This window comes from Megalobrama amblycephala, linkage group LG3, assembly GCF_018812025.1.
Source record: "Megalobrama amblycephala isolate DHTTF-2021 linkage group LG3, ASM1881202v1, whole genome shotgun sequence".
NCBI lineage: Eukaryota > Metazoa > Chordata > Actinopteri > Cypriniformes > Xenocyprididae > Megalobrama > Megalobrama amblycephala.
This window is the reverse complement of record NC_063046.1, coordinates 46,114,268-46,131,534: the sequence shown is the minus strand read 5'-3', so window position 1 is coordinate 46,131,534 and position 17,267 is coordinate 46,114,268. Positions and strand designations below refer to the sequence as shown.

Sequence of the window (17,267 nt, the reverse complement as noted above, 5' to 3'; positions counted from 1 at the left end):
TTAATTCTGAAGTGAACTAATCCTTTAAGTAGACACTAGCTATGTTTCCATCCAAAGTTGCGAAATTAACTTATGCATAAAATCGGAATATTGCATAAAACATTTGCGAATTAAGCTGCGTTTCCAACCCATGTGTTCAAGAGAACAAAATCATCACTTCCTGAGAAACTGGTTCAAAATATCTGTAATAAAAATGGAAGTTGCTGTAATCTGGCTCTTTTTTCTAACATCATACATGAATTGTGTCTCAGAGCAAACAGAAAAAAAAAAACAATGAATGCTGTCATGTTATCTTGCATTCGGATGTCTGGTGTTTGTTAACGCAGTCATGTGAGATGCTTCTGGGAGGGAATTACACCAAATCATTCTGATGACAGACTTTGGCTTCAGCTGGTCTATTGCATCATCATTTGATTGGGTTGCCTCTGTATAGTGTATAACACACTTTAAACAAATGTAAATATCTCTCAGATTATACAGTGGCACAGTAAATCCAGGACATGGTAAAGGAAGTAGAGGTACATAATGTAACAATCAGCATAATGCGATAATATTATTTATGAAAGTAATTATAGAGGCGTAATGAGAAAAAAAGCATTATTACATTAGTGGGTTCCTGGGCTAGCTAAGACCCCCTTGGTTAAAATGGTAGATAAAAAGCTGAAAAGTTGTTACCATTATTATTTTGAATCCACGGGTGTATGTGTGAGATTGAAGAGATTCAAATATATTATGTTGCTGATTCTTTAAATATATCATTTTTCATTCTTTAGCTGAGGGAAAACATTTGATTCAAGAACTTGTAACCTGACACTCCTGATGTTAGGAAATTTACATGATGACTACATAATGAGTGGCATTCAGAAAGGTTAAAAGCATCTTGTTTTCCAAACACATGACAGCTTTTCCAGTAATCAAACACACTGCAGGGCATGAGAATAGAAAGGAGCATTGTAAACTGCATAAATAGTGTGACAATAAGTAACTGGAGATCTCTATATACAGTGGTACCTCGGGAATTTAAGTAAAAAATGGGAAGACATCGACCTAATGCAAGTCTGACACAGGCTGCTCAGATAAGAATAATAAAGAAAAAGAAGGAGAGATGAAGTGAGAGATGCCTTACCTGCGCTAGAGATGAGATCTTTTGCCCGGCTATGGAGACAAACACATCATTGAATTAATGAATGAATCATTTAACATACTGAAAACAGATAATATACATTTCAACATGGCAATCACATCAACCCTTCAACACAACAAGAGATGTGTTTGTTTTTTAACGGCATGTCAGCATCTTTAGCTATTTTATCACACTAACCATACTTCAGTTATAAAACTAAATTATTATTATTATAGAAACTAAAGCTATTTAATACCCATTTTACAATAAATTTCATGACAACAAGATACTCATGATGTGCATTCAAATATTATATAACTTAAAGGGATAGTTCAAAGTGGGAAGTGAAAATGATTTAGGACAAATTGACTGAATGCCACAGATGCTTTCGATAGAGATTAAAGGGATAGTTCACCCAAAAATGAAAATTTGATGTTTATCTGCTTACCCCCAGAGCATCCAAGATGTAGGTGTCTTTGTTTCTTCAGTTGAACAGAAATGATGATTTTTAACTCCAACCGCTGCCGTTTGTCAATTGTGTAATGCAAGTCAGCGGGAACTTGGACTATAAGAGTAAATAAAACACGACAAACAAATCCAAATTAAACCCTGCGGCTCGTGACGACACATTGATGTCTTAAGACACGAAACGATCGGTTTGTGCGAGAAACCGAACAGTATTTATATCATTTTTTTACCTCTAATACACCACTATGTCCAACGGCATTCATCACTCGATTCGTTTGGTCTGATCGGTCTTGCTCTGACAGTGGCAGTGATGTCTGGCGCTCATTGAAGTATATGCGCGAGACATCACTGCCGTTGTCAGAGCGCGATCAGACCTCATGAATCGAGTGATGAATGCAGTTGGACATAGTGGTGTATTAGAGGTAAAAAATGATATAAATACTGTTCAGTTTCTCGCACAAACCGATCGTTTCGTGTCTAAGGACATCAATGTGTCGTCATGAGCCGCAGGGTTTAATTTGGATTTGTCTGTCGTGTTTTATTTACTCTTATAGTCCAAGTTCCCGCTGACTTGCATTATAGGACTGACAGACGGCAGCGGTTGCAGTTAAAAATCATCATTTGTGTTCTACTGAAGAAACAAAGACACCTACATCTTGGATGCGCTGAGGGTAAGCAGATAAACATCAAATTTTCATTTTTGGGTGAACTATCCCTTTAATCTCTATCGAAAGCATCTGTGGCATTCAGTCAATTTGTCCTAAATCATTTTCACTTCCCACTTTGAGTGCCCCTGTTATGCTGTTATGCGAAAATGTAATATAGCTGTCTGTGAATGTAAAGTCTGCACAGTTTAAAGATCAAAGTGCACGACAAATAAAGTTATTGTCTCCTAAAGGGAAACAGTCAAAAATCAAACACTGAGGAAGCCTCCAGAGGTGAAACTCAGATTTGTTAATAGGCGTTTCGTTTCCGACACGCGCTGTAAGCGATAGACCAATCACAACAGACTGGACCGTCTGTCCAATCAGAGCAGAGTAGGCTCTCGGAAATGAGGGGTTTAAAGAAACCGAATCATTTATGGAACCATTTCAGACACTGTGAGAAAAGAGATGATGCTGAAATGTGTATTATGAGAAAATTTAATTGTTTTTTGATCTTGGATGCATATGTAGGAGACAAAATTAGAAACATTTAAAATAGCACAATAGGGGCACTTTAAGTAAAAAAAAATAAAAAAAAAATAAAAAAAAATTTAGATACTAGGTGCCTTACATACTTTGCACACTTTTCTTTATCAGTTGGGCCAACTGATAAAACTTTATAAAGTAACTTTTTACATGATATCCAAGAAAGGATGGACATAAGACAACTAATCCTACATGGAGCAAACTCCACCAACAGGAAAGGATGATTTAGACAACTTTACAACTCAAATAACAGAATCATTGTAAATGCTTGAACGATAATATGAGCATCATAGATTTTCTTTAAAAGCCTTTGATAGACCCCAAATACATCTATTGTACGTGCATTACCACAACAATCTTGTTGTTGTTGTTTCTATAAACTAAGGGATGAGTCATAACGATTTTCTGTGGTAATCGACAGCATCATAGATTGTGCTGATAGAGATGCACTTTTTTATTTACTCTGAAATATTCACTTATAAGTGAAAAGTATGCTTGAACTGATGAAAACGGCTCTCACCTCTCCAGACTTGGAGACCGTGTGAGTAAGTTTGTCGAGGAGGCCGCTTTCTTAGAAAGCCGCTGTTTGGTCTTGTCTTGAGAGTCCTTACTTTTCTCACTGTTCCTCCTGACCCTGATTTCAAGAAGAGACATTCGTCAATTACTGCATGTGGCATGAAAACAGATTCACAGAGTGCATGCAAGCAGTAATCAGTAGATATCAGCATGTTAACATGAACATCACAGAACGTGCTTAGCATGTTTTGAGTTTCCCATCAAGTTTGGACTGCATGCAAATGCCCCTACATTATCAAACCCACTACCCACAATCACCCACAATCAATCAATCATGCAGACACACACAAGAAAACCATGCAAAAAAAAAAAAAAATCAGAAATCAGTGAGTTAATGCCACTAGAGTTACAATGAATTTGCCCCATATACTTTTTGTGTGTGGGAGTATGAGTCTGTGCTCAGTGAGGGATTGTTTCCTCTAGCACGCCCTATTTCCTGTTCTTCTGAATACCCTTAGAGGCATCCAATAAAAGCTACATGAAACAGGAAATAACTGTGGCCATGTGATCAATGATGATACTTGCGGTGACAGACAGAGAAGTGAAACGCAGCTAATAAAGGGGACTGTCCACTCTTAAACAATGCGGAACCCTCACCCTGTCACACTTTTAACACATTTTTTATGGTAGTCGGAATTAGCAATAAAACTAAATAAGACTAAAATGCATGTTTGAGCTGTTTTAACTGAAAACAACATATCTTAAAATATGTCAAAGCCATTGTTTTGTCTCAAGATGCACACCAGTAATTTATTTATTTATTTTTTGGCATGTTTATAAATGCTACTTAAATGTTCTAATTGAACTAAGACCTGGCTTAATCTAAGTCCTGTCTAAGCCTATATTAGCCAGGCTGCTAACTCAGACAATATTTGGATATTTAGAGACAGTCTTGTAAATTGATAATGCAAAAATGTTTATAAATATTAATTTACTATCATATATGTAAATTAATAAATTTCCATCACATCTACACTACAATTCAACAGTTTGGGGTCAGTAAGTTTTTTTTTTTGAAAGAAATGAATACTTTTTTCAGCAAGGATGCATTAAATTGCTCAGAAGTGACGGTAAAGACATTTATGTTACAAAAGATTTATATTTCAAATAACTGCTGTTCTGTTGAACTTTCTATTCAAAGAATCCTGTTGGAAAAAAAGTATCAGTTTCCACAAAAATATAAAGCAGCACTGTTGTTAACATTGATAATAATAAGAAATGTTTCAAATTAGCATATTAGAATGATTCCTGAAGGATCATGTGACTTTTTAAAATATATTAAAATAGAACAATTTAATTATTTTAAATTATAATAATATTTCACAATATTACCGTTTTTACTTTATTTTTGATTAAATAAATACAGCCTTGGTGAGCATTATATATATATATATATATATATATATATATATATATATATATGTGTGTGTTTATAAATATTTATACAAATTTATAAACATTTTTATAAATATATATATTACACATATAGCACACATTTTGAATTTGTGTATATATATAAAATATAAAATGTGTGTGAATGTTGCATTTGTTGAAAAGTAACCATTTAAAAAAGGTAAATTCTGTGTTTCCTAACTTCATTTTAAATGTAACATATGGTCAGTGTCTGTTAAATCAATGCATGGAACTTGTCATGCATCTGCCTGTCAAACAGTGCCAGTGTGGTCCATGGAACGGCATTCGTTTCAGAGTTTTTCTGCACGGGATGTTTTTAAAAAAACGCACATTTGTTTTCATTCAGTGCTAATCCAGCAGAAGAGTGACAAGTTACAGACCACCATCTGAAACGGTCTTTAAGAATCTTTTCTCTTGCTGAAACTAAAAAAAGCATGAATCTTTAACGAAGCAAGCATTGTTTATTGTTTTTGTCTGGTGCTCTGTTGTGCAACAATCTGCCGTAAAACTCTAGCACCACATTGTAGACTCGATAACCCTTTTCCATGATGTCCATGCAAGAATCCCAAGAAGGGACGGCACGTAACTATCTGTAAAGCACTGTTTACATGAAACAAAATCCACCCACAAGAATTAAACCATTACATTTGTGGGAACCAAGAAGTTACACAGACATTTAAACATACCGAAAGACCACCCAAAGCATGCATGCAGATAAATCAGTCAACGAATCAAGAGATTTGCTTTATTTATAAGATTAAGTGAGATTATTTGATTGGGTTAGTATGATTTTAATGCCCCCAGCATGGCTCAATCATGAGCTTTTGTGTTTCTGCAAAACCGTGTTACAGCCAAAATTCCCAGGAGCTGTTTTGAGATATACACTTAAGGATTTTGACATTCCTGTCACACCGGCAGCTTTTTGCTTTAGAAATGAACTCATATGTTCCATATTCACCTAAAGGGGAGTCGACGGGTCTCGATGACATTCATAGCCGCTTTTACTGTGGAATGAGGCACTATTCTTGCAACTGTATTAACGGACATGCATACCATACTGTACCTATATCATACCTACCCTGCTTAAATCAACACCGCAACTGAACAAACACTTCATGTCAACTGTCCTCCCCTTTCCCATTAAAAACTCAAAGCTAAAATTTCCAGAACTCTGACATCTGCCCCAACAAATCACAATGCATTTCCAAAGTAGTCAAATTATGAACTTAATCCAAAAACACATGCAAAACTCTGTTGGCACAGAGCTGTGTTCTTTAAAAGAGATGAATGAATGCCAGAAGTACAATAATTCAGTCAAATTCATCATCCTGAAGTGCCCTTAGGGATACAAACGTCTCTGTTACTACTAAAGTACAGATACATTACAGCAGCTCAAACAGCATTTTAAAAATAGCGTTTGCAAAGTTATTTCAGTTAATGTTTCTATATGTACTTGAAAGAGTGATAGTTAACGTGTTTTAGCAGTAGTATGGTAAAACATTTATACGTTTGACGCTTTCGTGCTTTTTACCACAGTTTAAACAAACAAAAATTTTCATAACTTGAAATGAATCAGTTTTAAGTTGTTCATCCACTGCCAATGCATCCTATCAAACAAGTAACAAATTTCATACTAAGGGGGCGTCTACACAACTAAAAACTGAAAACCTTTTATGAGTTTTGCCTGTTAATTTACACGTCAACGGCCTGAAAACAAGAACTTGCAAGTTTTTGAAAACAATACCGTTATCGTCTCCATGTAAATTACAAAAACACGAATTTGTTAAAATGGTGACACTTTCACCATCTTGACTGTGTTCACCACTCTGTAGAAGAATGCATATGTGCGCAGGGGCGTAGTGTTTCTTTACAAAGTGACATCGCCGACTACTGGCCTGGCATGAATAATACAGCGTTTATAGTCGTTTTCGCAGATCTGTGTGAAAGGGAATCGTTTTGACAAAGTTGTCTTCTGTATGCAAATCTTTTTTAAAAACTCGTACCCTCAAACTGATGCACTAACATCTCAAGTAAAACCAAATCTGACCTAAATTGCACGCTCCAAATGACTCCTTGATTATCCACTAATGCTTCTATGCAAATAAAGCCCAATCTGGGTGCCACAACCGGTTTAACAAGCTGTAACTTTGGTTTGTGCAGCAACGCAAGCATTAGTGTTAGGATTAATACCAAAACCAGAGGCAGTGAATTCAAGCAGCCAGCCAATGCTTGACTCCACATTTGGGGGTCAACGCACAGTGCTTTCTCTCCCTCCAGAATGGGGGAGAGCGGGCCTCCGTGTGGGCTGGAGGTCGGCTCTTTTGGGGGGGCCGGCGAGGAGGACGTTGGGGTTTGAGGGCATGAACCCTGGCTGTCTTCACTGCCTTTGCTCAGTTGCTGCTGGAGGGTTCTGATTGTGGTGGGTTGGATGACGTCTTCTACTAGGGAGCTCCAGGATTGGTCCTTCTCCCTCTCGTCTTCATTGCCGTCTTCCTCCTCTCCACGGAGCTTGGTCAGGGTTTCATCAGCAAACGGGACACCCTCAGGTAACGCATCCTCCAAAGAAAGACTCTGGCTGGTCCGTGTCAGGGCCAGCGGGACGGTCTCGTGATTTAGGATCCACGGTTCGGTCTGAGTGCACCTGTCACTAGTGCTCGGTTTGTGGCTGGAAATGGTTTTAGCCCCGCCCTCCCCATTTTCAGCTGTGTTTGAGATATGGCTACAGATACACAAACAAAACAAAAATGTTTGAGATGAAGATTGTCTCAAAATGCTGCTTGTTGGTTAAAGTGAACACAACAATCCAAAAATGAAATTTACTCATCATCATTTACATTTATTACACAATGGCAATAGCTCAAGCTTCAGTTCTAGTGGGGTTTAAACCTACAACCTTTATGGCACAGCTCAAACTAATCACAATACAATAATGCAGGCCTGTGGTAAACCTAAAAGAGGAACTGTAATTTACATTTTCTGGCATACAAATAAGAAAATTTCACAAAAAATTATAATGAACACAAATAGCACAGTTTTCTGTTTTCCCCCTTTTCCCTGGATGCAGTCCACAATGTCCCAAACATGCAGTTTGCCAAAGAATGTTGCTCTGCTTCTTTGTATTAAACTCATGTGGGCATCCAGACTGTTTTTCGCAGAGCTTTTCTTCTCAGTATCGTCAAGCATTTCTGCAACTTCAGCAAGATGTTACTGCATTTCATTTGTAAATGACAGGTTATTTTAACAAATAACTGTGTGACTGTAAGTTGACTTTTCTGTTAATCAGCCGTGTACTACAGTTCCACATATAAATGTAATGAGAATTGCTGCGTTATCTTTTAAGCTAAATATTAAAGTGAATAACACTACCCAGAATCATCTGTACCTGTTTGATGTGTGATGAAATCCATCAAGAGAGCTTGTAGACAGTCTGCAAGGTTTAGAGAATCCATCCACGTAACAGGAATGATTTAACACACGGGCTGCAGCAGGGTTCACTGAGGTTGTACACACACACACACACACACGTTTGGTTTCCATGTTTTATGCGGACTTTCCATATAAATAATGATTTTTTTATACTGTACAAACTGTATATTCTATCCCCTTACCACCCATCACATAAAACTTTCTGCATATTTACATTTTCAAAAATATCACTAAGCATTATTTATAAAATGTTTTCCTACTGGGGACCAAAAAATGCACACACACCCTTACATGAAGTCTCTTTTATAACAACGCAATAAAATCTGTTGCAATACATTGAAAACATGTTGGATTAGCTTTACAGTAGCACATTAAAATCATTAACAAACCTCTTACCAGCAATCAGTTGCTGCTTAAGCAGGGGAATCTGTTGTTCATGCAGGCGGAGTTTGCGTAAGGCGTCGGCCAATGAGGACTTCAGTAGCGTTATTTCATCTTCCTGTGCTTGGAGGCGCACCTCCATTAAAGACAGCCTGTCTGGAGAGCCTGTGCTGCTTTCTGCCGACACATCATCTAGATGAAAACAACAATGCATAAATATAGAGATCTCACAAAGAACGCAGCTGGGACAAATGCCACAACAAAATAAAGAAAATCCTAAAAAATCTTAAAAGGATTAATTTTCTTAATGCATGATAAGTGTATGGTTTTGGTTATATGTGAACATTTTATAACCTAAAAATGAGCTTCTAAATCACTGAATAAAAAAATAAATAAAAAAAATACAGCTCCTTAATGTCCTTAAATCTTGGAATGTAATAGAAGCTGCATGAGAGTTATTAAGTGTCTTAAGTACAGCAGGTACAGCCAGAATGTTTTGCCCTCAACATACTGTGCTTGTAGTATTTAAAAATGGATATATCTTTGTTCTCTTAGTTACAATAGGCCACACGAAAACACACACACACACTGACACATTTATATGCAACTTTAAAAGTTCCTCAACTAACTACACATGACATCTAACTGCACAACATAAAAGCAGACACATTAAAATCTCATATTTTTACTCAACGGTTTTAGTTTGGAGTCAATGTCCAATAGCTTTGAGGTCATCTATAGACCACTGGGTGTTTGCAAACAGCAAATACATACCTGGTGGCAGGAAGTGACAGTTCTGCAGTAGCAGTCTATGGAAGCCACATAATAAAAGTATAAAAAAGGTAATCAGAGAATGAGAAGAAAAAAATCAAAATTGTGAGATTTAAACTCGATATTCTGCCTTTTTTCCTCAGAATTGCGAGATTAAAATGTTATGGGTTTAAATGTTATCTAGTAAAAATGTTATATTATGTCATGCTTTAACTGTAGGGGTAATAAATGATATGAACGGCATAATGTTGTATTATGTAGAACTATTGTTTATGCCAAATTCATGCTTTATTAATAGGGTAATCGTTGCAGTTTCCATCAGTCCGGTCTGTTTGTTTAATGGCTTGCAACCATAAATATCTGTGTTTCTCTTCATAGGGCGTCTTTGACGATGGTATTCTGTAAAAATGCATTCCGATTCTGACATCCAAAGGCACAGCGAGACACTTTTTCTCTTATTCCTTGGATCTCGCCCATTTACCTCCACTTGTTACCACTGTTTTTCTGCCACCACAATGTGCACGCAACTGCAGTGATGTAACTGTGACGTCTGCTCCCAAATGATCTATATACTAGGTTGACAAATTGATCTTTTAGCAAATATATCCACCAAGATGATTAATTGCTCATTCCACCTATTTTACTAGTATAAATTCATCTGCCAACAGCCTTGTTAATGAACAGTGTTTGTTTTCAAATAATAAATATTGTGTAATCTAATGTGTTCAGCATTTTTTGTACATTTTATTTGCCATCATTAAATTTCATTTAATATATACAGTTTATCAGCATTGAAAAACCCATATAAGGGACCATCTAAGTGCATGTCAGAAAATCTGACAGTGGGATAAAACAACAACAAAATAAGATTAAGCATCGAAAACATAAATAAACAGCTGACTTTTCAATCGTACATGTCAAGAGAAGCCTTTCATATTGGTGTTGTGTATGGCTTTGGCTGGCAAATTGCATCAAAGTGATGTGACGCATATTCCTGATATCCACTCCCACATACTGGCCTCATCCCTACAGTACACACCCATTTCATCATGCTACGATGACCTGGAATTATTGACTAATCTATTTCTGTCGCAACATTTTTAAGCCTGAAGTATTTCCTCTTCAGTGATAACAGATAATAATTTAACCTCCCTCTTAGACTCTATTTAAACAATCAAAATAGGGGTGGGCGATATGACCAAAATATTATATCACCATGAGAGTAATTTTATTTCACAATAACAATATATATCATGACATAGTTATTTTTACTTTAAATAAAGTTTTTTTAATATAAAATTTTTTGATACCATAGAAATTTCATAATTCTTGTCAACCAATGTCAAAACAAAAAAACTATACTAGCCTGACTAAAAAAACAAACTCAAGCTTACTGAAGAAGACATGCAAACAGACAGTGATAAAATCAGAACAAATAAACTAATTACAAGCAATAGAACAAACAAAAAACAAACAAACAATAGAAAAAAAAGACAACTAAAATATACCTACCTGAAAAGCTTCAAGCGCTAATTGTATAAAGTAATCATATATATATATATAAAAAAAAAACACTGTGTGGTCTTCACCATGTAAATTAAATAGGGCTGCACAATATATCATTTTAGCATCAAAACTGCGATGTGCGCATCCACGATAGTCACATCGCAACATCACGGTTCAAAACGAGAACAACTGAGAAAGAAAACCAGATGTATAACAGTATTTTGGATCTGTTCTGTGTTTAAGTGACAGAAGCCCCTGCTGCTTTCTGTGTTATGAATGTTAATTAAACTACGAAAAGACAAAGAGAAACATCACTTTTGTAGTTTAAACACAGATTAATTATGTTTAATTTATACAGTGAGACTATGTATTATTTTACACTATGTATTATTATTACACACGGTATTATTTTATATTTGATTATTCAATTTCTGTATACTGTTAGTATATACTGTTAGATTTACATTGAATACTGTTAAACTTACCTGGAAAATATAACTATTTATTTCATTTGTATCTTTGTTCTATTATATTCATCTATGCTTGTAATTTGTTCATTATTTTCTATGCATATTCACTCACCTACAAAATTACCCCAATCATCCTAGAATGATTAATTCTTTCCAAATAAAGCCATTCAATTCATCTGGTGATATATATATATATATATGTGTTTTTATTTTCAATATCGCGCAGCCCTATAATTAAATTAAAAATACATTTGCTCTTATTAAAGTTGCAAAAAGTGATTTTTCTATTGTTGTTTGATTAACATGAATGACAGCAGGAGTATTAGGCTGCTGTCACTTTAAGAGCTGCCCGGGTCCAAAATACTGTTACACATGCATTTCCTTTCTCAACTATTTATGTTCACTTAAGGCATAAATGACTGAATTTACTAGAATACTTGCAAAGACAAGATTTTGACACATACAAGTGTGTATATTTAACCGATCAGGACAAATAAAGCGACAAAAATAACTCAATTCAGTACAAACACGCTCACTGAGCAGCAGCTTCACCTGCGCGCGTCTTGCTGCCTATTGCACTTCAACAGTTTTAAATCACTTGTTTTTAAACCACAATGTTTAAAAACACGTGCAGAAGATAAGCTTTCATGATCACGCACACAGCACAGTAACGTCACGTGAGTGTAACCGTGATAGAGAAGATAGTCCAAAATCTCTACCGGTTCACAAATTTCTAACGGTTAATCATGTCTACCGGTATATCACCCACAATCAAAATTTATGTTTACAGCAATGCACCTGCAACAGAAGTTATTGGGGCAAGACAAAGTCGTTGTGATGGTCTTTTCCTCCCTATTGTGACATATAGTGAATCGGTTTCTCAAACAAGAAAAAAACAAAAGGGCGGGACTTGATTTTGTCTATGGGGAATTGATTAGACAGTCGTGGTTTGCTATTTGTCAATCTCATGTGAGTGACAGGTTGTCCCGCCCCTGCCCTCAGAGAAGTTGCTGCAAGAGGAGGGGAAGTTATTTTGATTAAAGATTTTGATGAAACATGAATTAGAAAAAAAAATGAAGTGCACAGATAAATCATTTATAATAAACACTGCAATGGTCCATTAAAAAAAATAATCGCCAAATTTGATTTCATGGGGACTTTAAAGGTAGAAATGAGAAGCTCATGCAATATTATTCCACATAAAAGACTATTATTTGAGTAAAATTGTCAAAATTTGTCTAAATAAACTGCATTATCAATTCTAGTGGGTGAATTTCTCAGTACTTTACAGATTCTTTAAAACTGAGACAAGAATGCAAGGGTTCTGCATAGAAAAAAAGGTTCAATGTAGTTCTATGAGTATAAATTATAGTCTGACATGAAATAAACTTGGTTTCACTCAAAAATTAATGTATCTCTTACAAAGCAAGGCAAGACATGATCAGTTTATTAGACAAGCTGCTGCAAATGATTGACTCAAGTTCTTTGAAATGCAACAGGAAGTACGCACAACCAAAGGTCCAGACTTCCTGAACCACAACGTGAGGCGTTTTGTGCTCTTTCAGACAGGGACAAAAAAAAAAAAAAATGAAGCCTTACTTTAACTATTTTTTCTCTCTCACACACAGAGACTCAAACAGGGCTATTCAACGCCTCTGGATGAAAACCGTGACTCCTCTGCTCTCTTCCCACAATGGGTTCATTGAAGATGTAGAACGCTCTCATCTAGCTAACATGTTTTTCAGTTTCACAAGACCAACCAGCGTCCAAAACCACAAATACACCACACAGATTTAACCAGGGCCAAAATGCTACGAGCGCACAGCAGCCACAAATATGGACTAATAGTGAATCTACTAAAAGAGCCTGAGAATCATGAAGCACTATGAATGCTACAAATCGTGTAATAGCCCAGTTTGCGCTAAATAACTCATTTATGACTGCATGGTAATGAATCACATTTGTGGACAAAATAAGATCTTTCTGTATAATCAGTTATACTTTTTGGGTCACCTATTCCTTTAAACAGTGTTTGTCTAGAAGATTTTACATTAAAAAAGGGTTAACAAAGGGAGTTGAGTTATAAACTATGAATGCTTGCCAACTACAGGGCTGCATGGATGATTTAGTCTGACTTTTCAACAAAATTTACACAGTGAACACACAAAAAATGACTAGGATGTGGCAATAGATCTACAGTATATTTACATCAAAGTCAACCTCTGGCTGAACTCCATGTGGGCCAACGGTCTCTTAACAGACTGAAGACAGGCAGATACATGCACAAGAATCAATCGACTAAGATCTTACATGGATAGGCTAATTTTAATGTAGATCTGCCAAGATGTCATAACTTGTCATTCCATGCTGATATCAAATCAGTTTTTATACACTGAGTTTTTCCTTTAATAACATATAAGATATAGAAAGGTTTATGTAAAAATCCTATAGACCTTATGTAGCCCCGCCCCTTTTCAGCGTTGCGCTCGTTGTCTTTTGACTTCCGGTTTGTATTTCCACAGCGATATTACATTTATGAATGAACTGCTAGTTTTAAAATCATCCCGATCTACTGAAATTTGTTAAGACATCTGCTTTAAACATAACAATGCTCATGATAACTTTCATTAACTCTACAACAAGTAAATCCACTTAACCAACTAATTATTCTTTGACAGTGATGCCATAGAAATGTACAGAGCTACCGCAAAACGGAAGTTCAAAGACAATTTTATAAAGATGGCGGCGCGCTTGTTTCTCTGGTAAATAAGGTCTATAGGCTACAATTTGCATAAATGCAATAAAGCCAGTGGCTTAACACATACAAACTTAAAGGTGTCATCGAAAGTTTTTTTACAAGATGTAATATAAGTCTAAGGTGTCCCCTGAATGTGTCTGTGAAGTTTCAGCTCAAAATACCCCATAGATTTTTTTTTTAATTAATTTTTTTAACTGCCTATTTTGGGGCATCATTAAATATGAGGCGATTTATGCTGTGCGGCCCCTTTAAATCTCATGCTCTCCACCCACGGAGCTCGCGCTTGCCTTAAACAGTGCCTAAACAAAGTTTACACAGCTAATATATCCCTCAAATGGATCTTTACAAAGTGTTTGTCATGCATGCGGCATGCATGCGTCGGATTATGTGAGTATTGTATACTGTTATATTGTTTACATTGATTCTGAATGAATTTGAGGCTGTGCTCCGTGCCTAACGGCTAATGCTACACTGTTGGAGAGATTTATAAAGAATGAAGTTGTGTTTATGAATTATACAGACTGTAAGTGTTTAAAAATGAAAACAGCGACGGCTCTTGTCTCCGTGAATACAGTAAGAAACGATGGTAACTTTAACCACATTTACCAGTACATTAGCACCATGCTAACAAAACATTTAGAAAGACAATTCACAAATATCACTAAAAATATCATGATATCATGGATCATGTCAGTTATTATTGCTCCATCTGCCATTTTTTGCTATTGTTCTTGCTTGCTTACCTAGTCTGAAAAATATCAGAAATAGAATTTACAACACAATGTAAAAAAAAAACAATATAATAAAACAAGATTTACACCCAACTACAAATTAATCTACACAAAACAGAACTTAAAAAAATGTAGCTATGATTTAAAATGCTACTTGTGCCCCTACTGCTGCGTTTTGAAACAATGGGTGAGTATGGAAGCTTGTTTCCGCCACTAAATAAAAAATAAAAAAGGTATAATTCTGACATTTTTTCTCAGAACTGCGTGATATAAACTCACAATTGTGAGTTATAAAGTCAGAATTGTGAGATATAAACTCGCAATTCTGAGAAAAAAAGTATTTGGCAATTCTGACTATATTTTTCGCAATTTTGAGTTTATATCTCGCAATTCTGACTTTGTTTCTCAAAATTCTGACTTTATTTTTTGCAATTTTGACATTATAACTTGCAATTCTGACATTATTTCTCGCAATTCTAACTTTATTTCTCGCAATTGTGTTTATATCTTGCAATTCTGATATAATTCGCAATTGTGAGTTTACATCTCAGAATATGTAAACTTGCAACTGTTAATCTGAATTGTGAGATAAAGTAAAAAAAAAAGATTGAAAAAAAAATTGCTTTTATTTTTTATTTAGTGGCAGAAACAAGCTTTCACAGAGTAGTTCCGTACAGTATTTTGTTCCTTCATAAAAGTTTTTTTTTTTTTTTGTAAAAAATGTTGATAAATATAGGTTAAAAGTGTCTTCTGCAAAGTTCTGCATGTTACAATGCAAAAACTCTATTTGCAGCTCCCGCTACTGTGAAATGGGCACAAAAATAGTTAGTGGCATTAACATGTGTGGTGTAAAACAGATCAGTTAGTACAACATTAAGACCACCTATGTTCTCTCTGTGGTAGATTCAATGCAGTCACAAAACAAAAGGTCCGAGTTGCCAAGTACATTCTGTGTCAGTACAGCGAATTGCAGTGTAACACAATACGACCCGACTGGTTTGGACCGTAATCAAAAGAAAGTAACAAAGAAGTGCTCTATTTTTGCATGGTAAGTTCATCATTTTAGCTGTGTGTGGGGATTATACAGATTCAATTCAGATGCCCAACATACATAGATCTAAACTATAATTCACATACTGTCTAAACACCTGTTTAAATGAGAAATAGCAAATGGTTTATAATGAGAGACAGATGTCTCAAGAATCCAATCTTTCCACATTAACTTAATCCATTCTTCCCTTTAATCTTTGAAGTTCCCACATTCTGATTGGTGTATAACTACTCTTCAAAACTACTTCTAGATGAACAGTATATATTATGTGATGTTGATATGATGTTTCTAAGATGTTCACAGTGGTTGTTAGCATGTCAGTGCAGTTGCTAAGGTATTCTGGGTGGTTACTAAGTGCCTACTGGCCCAAGTCAGAAAAGCCCACTCCAAGTGTCTATGATATTCTGGTAATAAGATATAACTTAAGTCCCTCTTTCGATGTCTGTCTATTGGATTTCTTGCCCATTTTATCATCCACCATGAGAAAAATCAAGTTGAAAGCTCAGAAAAGTAACAGCTCAAAAAAAGCTGTCTAATTTGAAGTATCATATATCTTAAACCGTGTAGCACAAACCGCAAGTTCAGTCCAAGTTTAATACTCAGGGTTTGGTCAAATCACTAACCTTAAGTATGATCAATAGTAATAGTCATGAATGCCTTAGAATACAGCACTAATAAATCCAGTTTGCAAACCTAAAAAGCTCAGATATGAGTCACATTAATTTCACAGTTCACACACATTAATTTCTGCATTTCAACAGCAAGCGTTTCTTGGTGGCCACTTAGCCTACTTAAAGTGCCCCTACTATGCTTTTTCAAATATTATATTTCATGCAGTGCGTGTTAGAAGTGAATGTAAAAGGGCAGCTAAGTTTCAAATATCAAAGTGCACAACAAATAAAGTTATTGTCTTCTAAAAAGAAAGCTGCTAAAACGAGTCATCACCAATTACAGTCTCAATTCCTGCTACAAACCTACGTAACAATGTAACAAACTTGCATAATGCCAGTCTATGGTCCTCTTTGGCTGTCTGTGAACAATGTTTACTTTGACCCTCAAACACTGTAGTTGTAGCTGAGGCCTGGAAGAATTTGGTTCGTGTTGTCGAAATGTTGAGAAGACGCTGTTTTCAGCGCTGCAAATCCACTTTGCATGAACTTCAAAAGCATGAGGACTCACGCTGGAATTGATACGGAAAACCATCGTTCCTGTTCATATCGTTGTGTATCAAGCACTGAGGATGCCTCCGGAGCTGAATTTCAGATATGCTAACAGACATTTTGTTTCTGACATGTGCTATAAGCGGTAGACCAATCACAACAGACTGGACCGTCTGACCAATCAGAGCAGAGTAAGCTTGCGGTAAGGAGGGCTTTAGTAAGACTAAATGAAACAATGAACCA

At 35.9% G+C, this 17,267-nt stretch overlaps 1 protein-coding gene across 2 annotated transcripts in view; it reads right to left on the bottom strand.

Moving 5' to 3' along the window:
• Positions 1–17,267, bottom strand: part of eml3 (EMAP like 3) — a 48,781-nt gene that overhangs the window by 18,950 nt on the left and 12,564 nt on the right. Inside the window, exons 2-6 of one of the 2 annotated variants that reach the window (XM_048185664.1) lie at positions 8,593–8,769; positions 8,153–8,264; positions 7,028–7,489; positions 3,302–3,415; positions 1,127–1,155 (exon numbers count right to left, since the gene is read on the bottom strand). In XM_048185664.1, coding sequence (XP_048041621.1) covers positions 1,127–1,155; positions 3,302–3,415; positions 7,028–7,489; positions 8,153–8,264; positions 8,593–8,769 — 894 coding nt within the window. The remainder of the gene's footprint in view (positions 1–1,126; positions 1,156–3,301; positions 3,416–7,027; positions 7,490–8,152; positions 8,265–8,592; positions 8,770–17,267) is intronic. The other variant, XM_048185665.1, reaches the window with a different exon arrangement.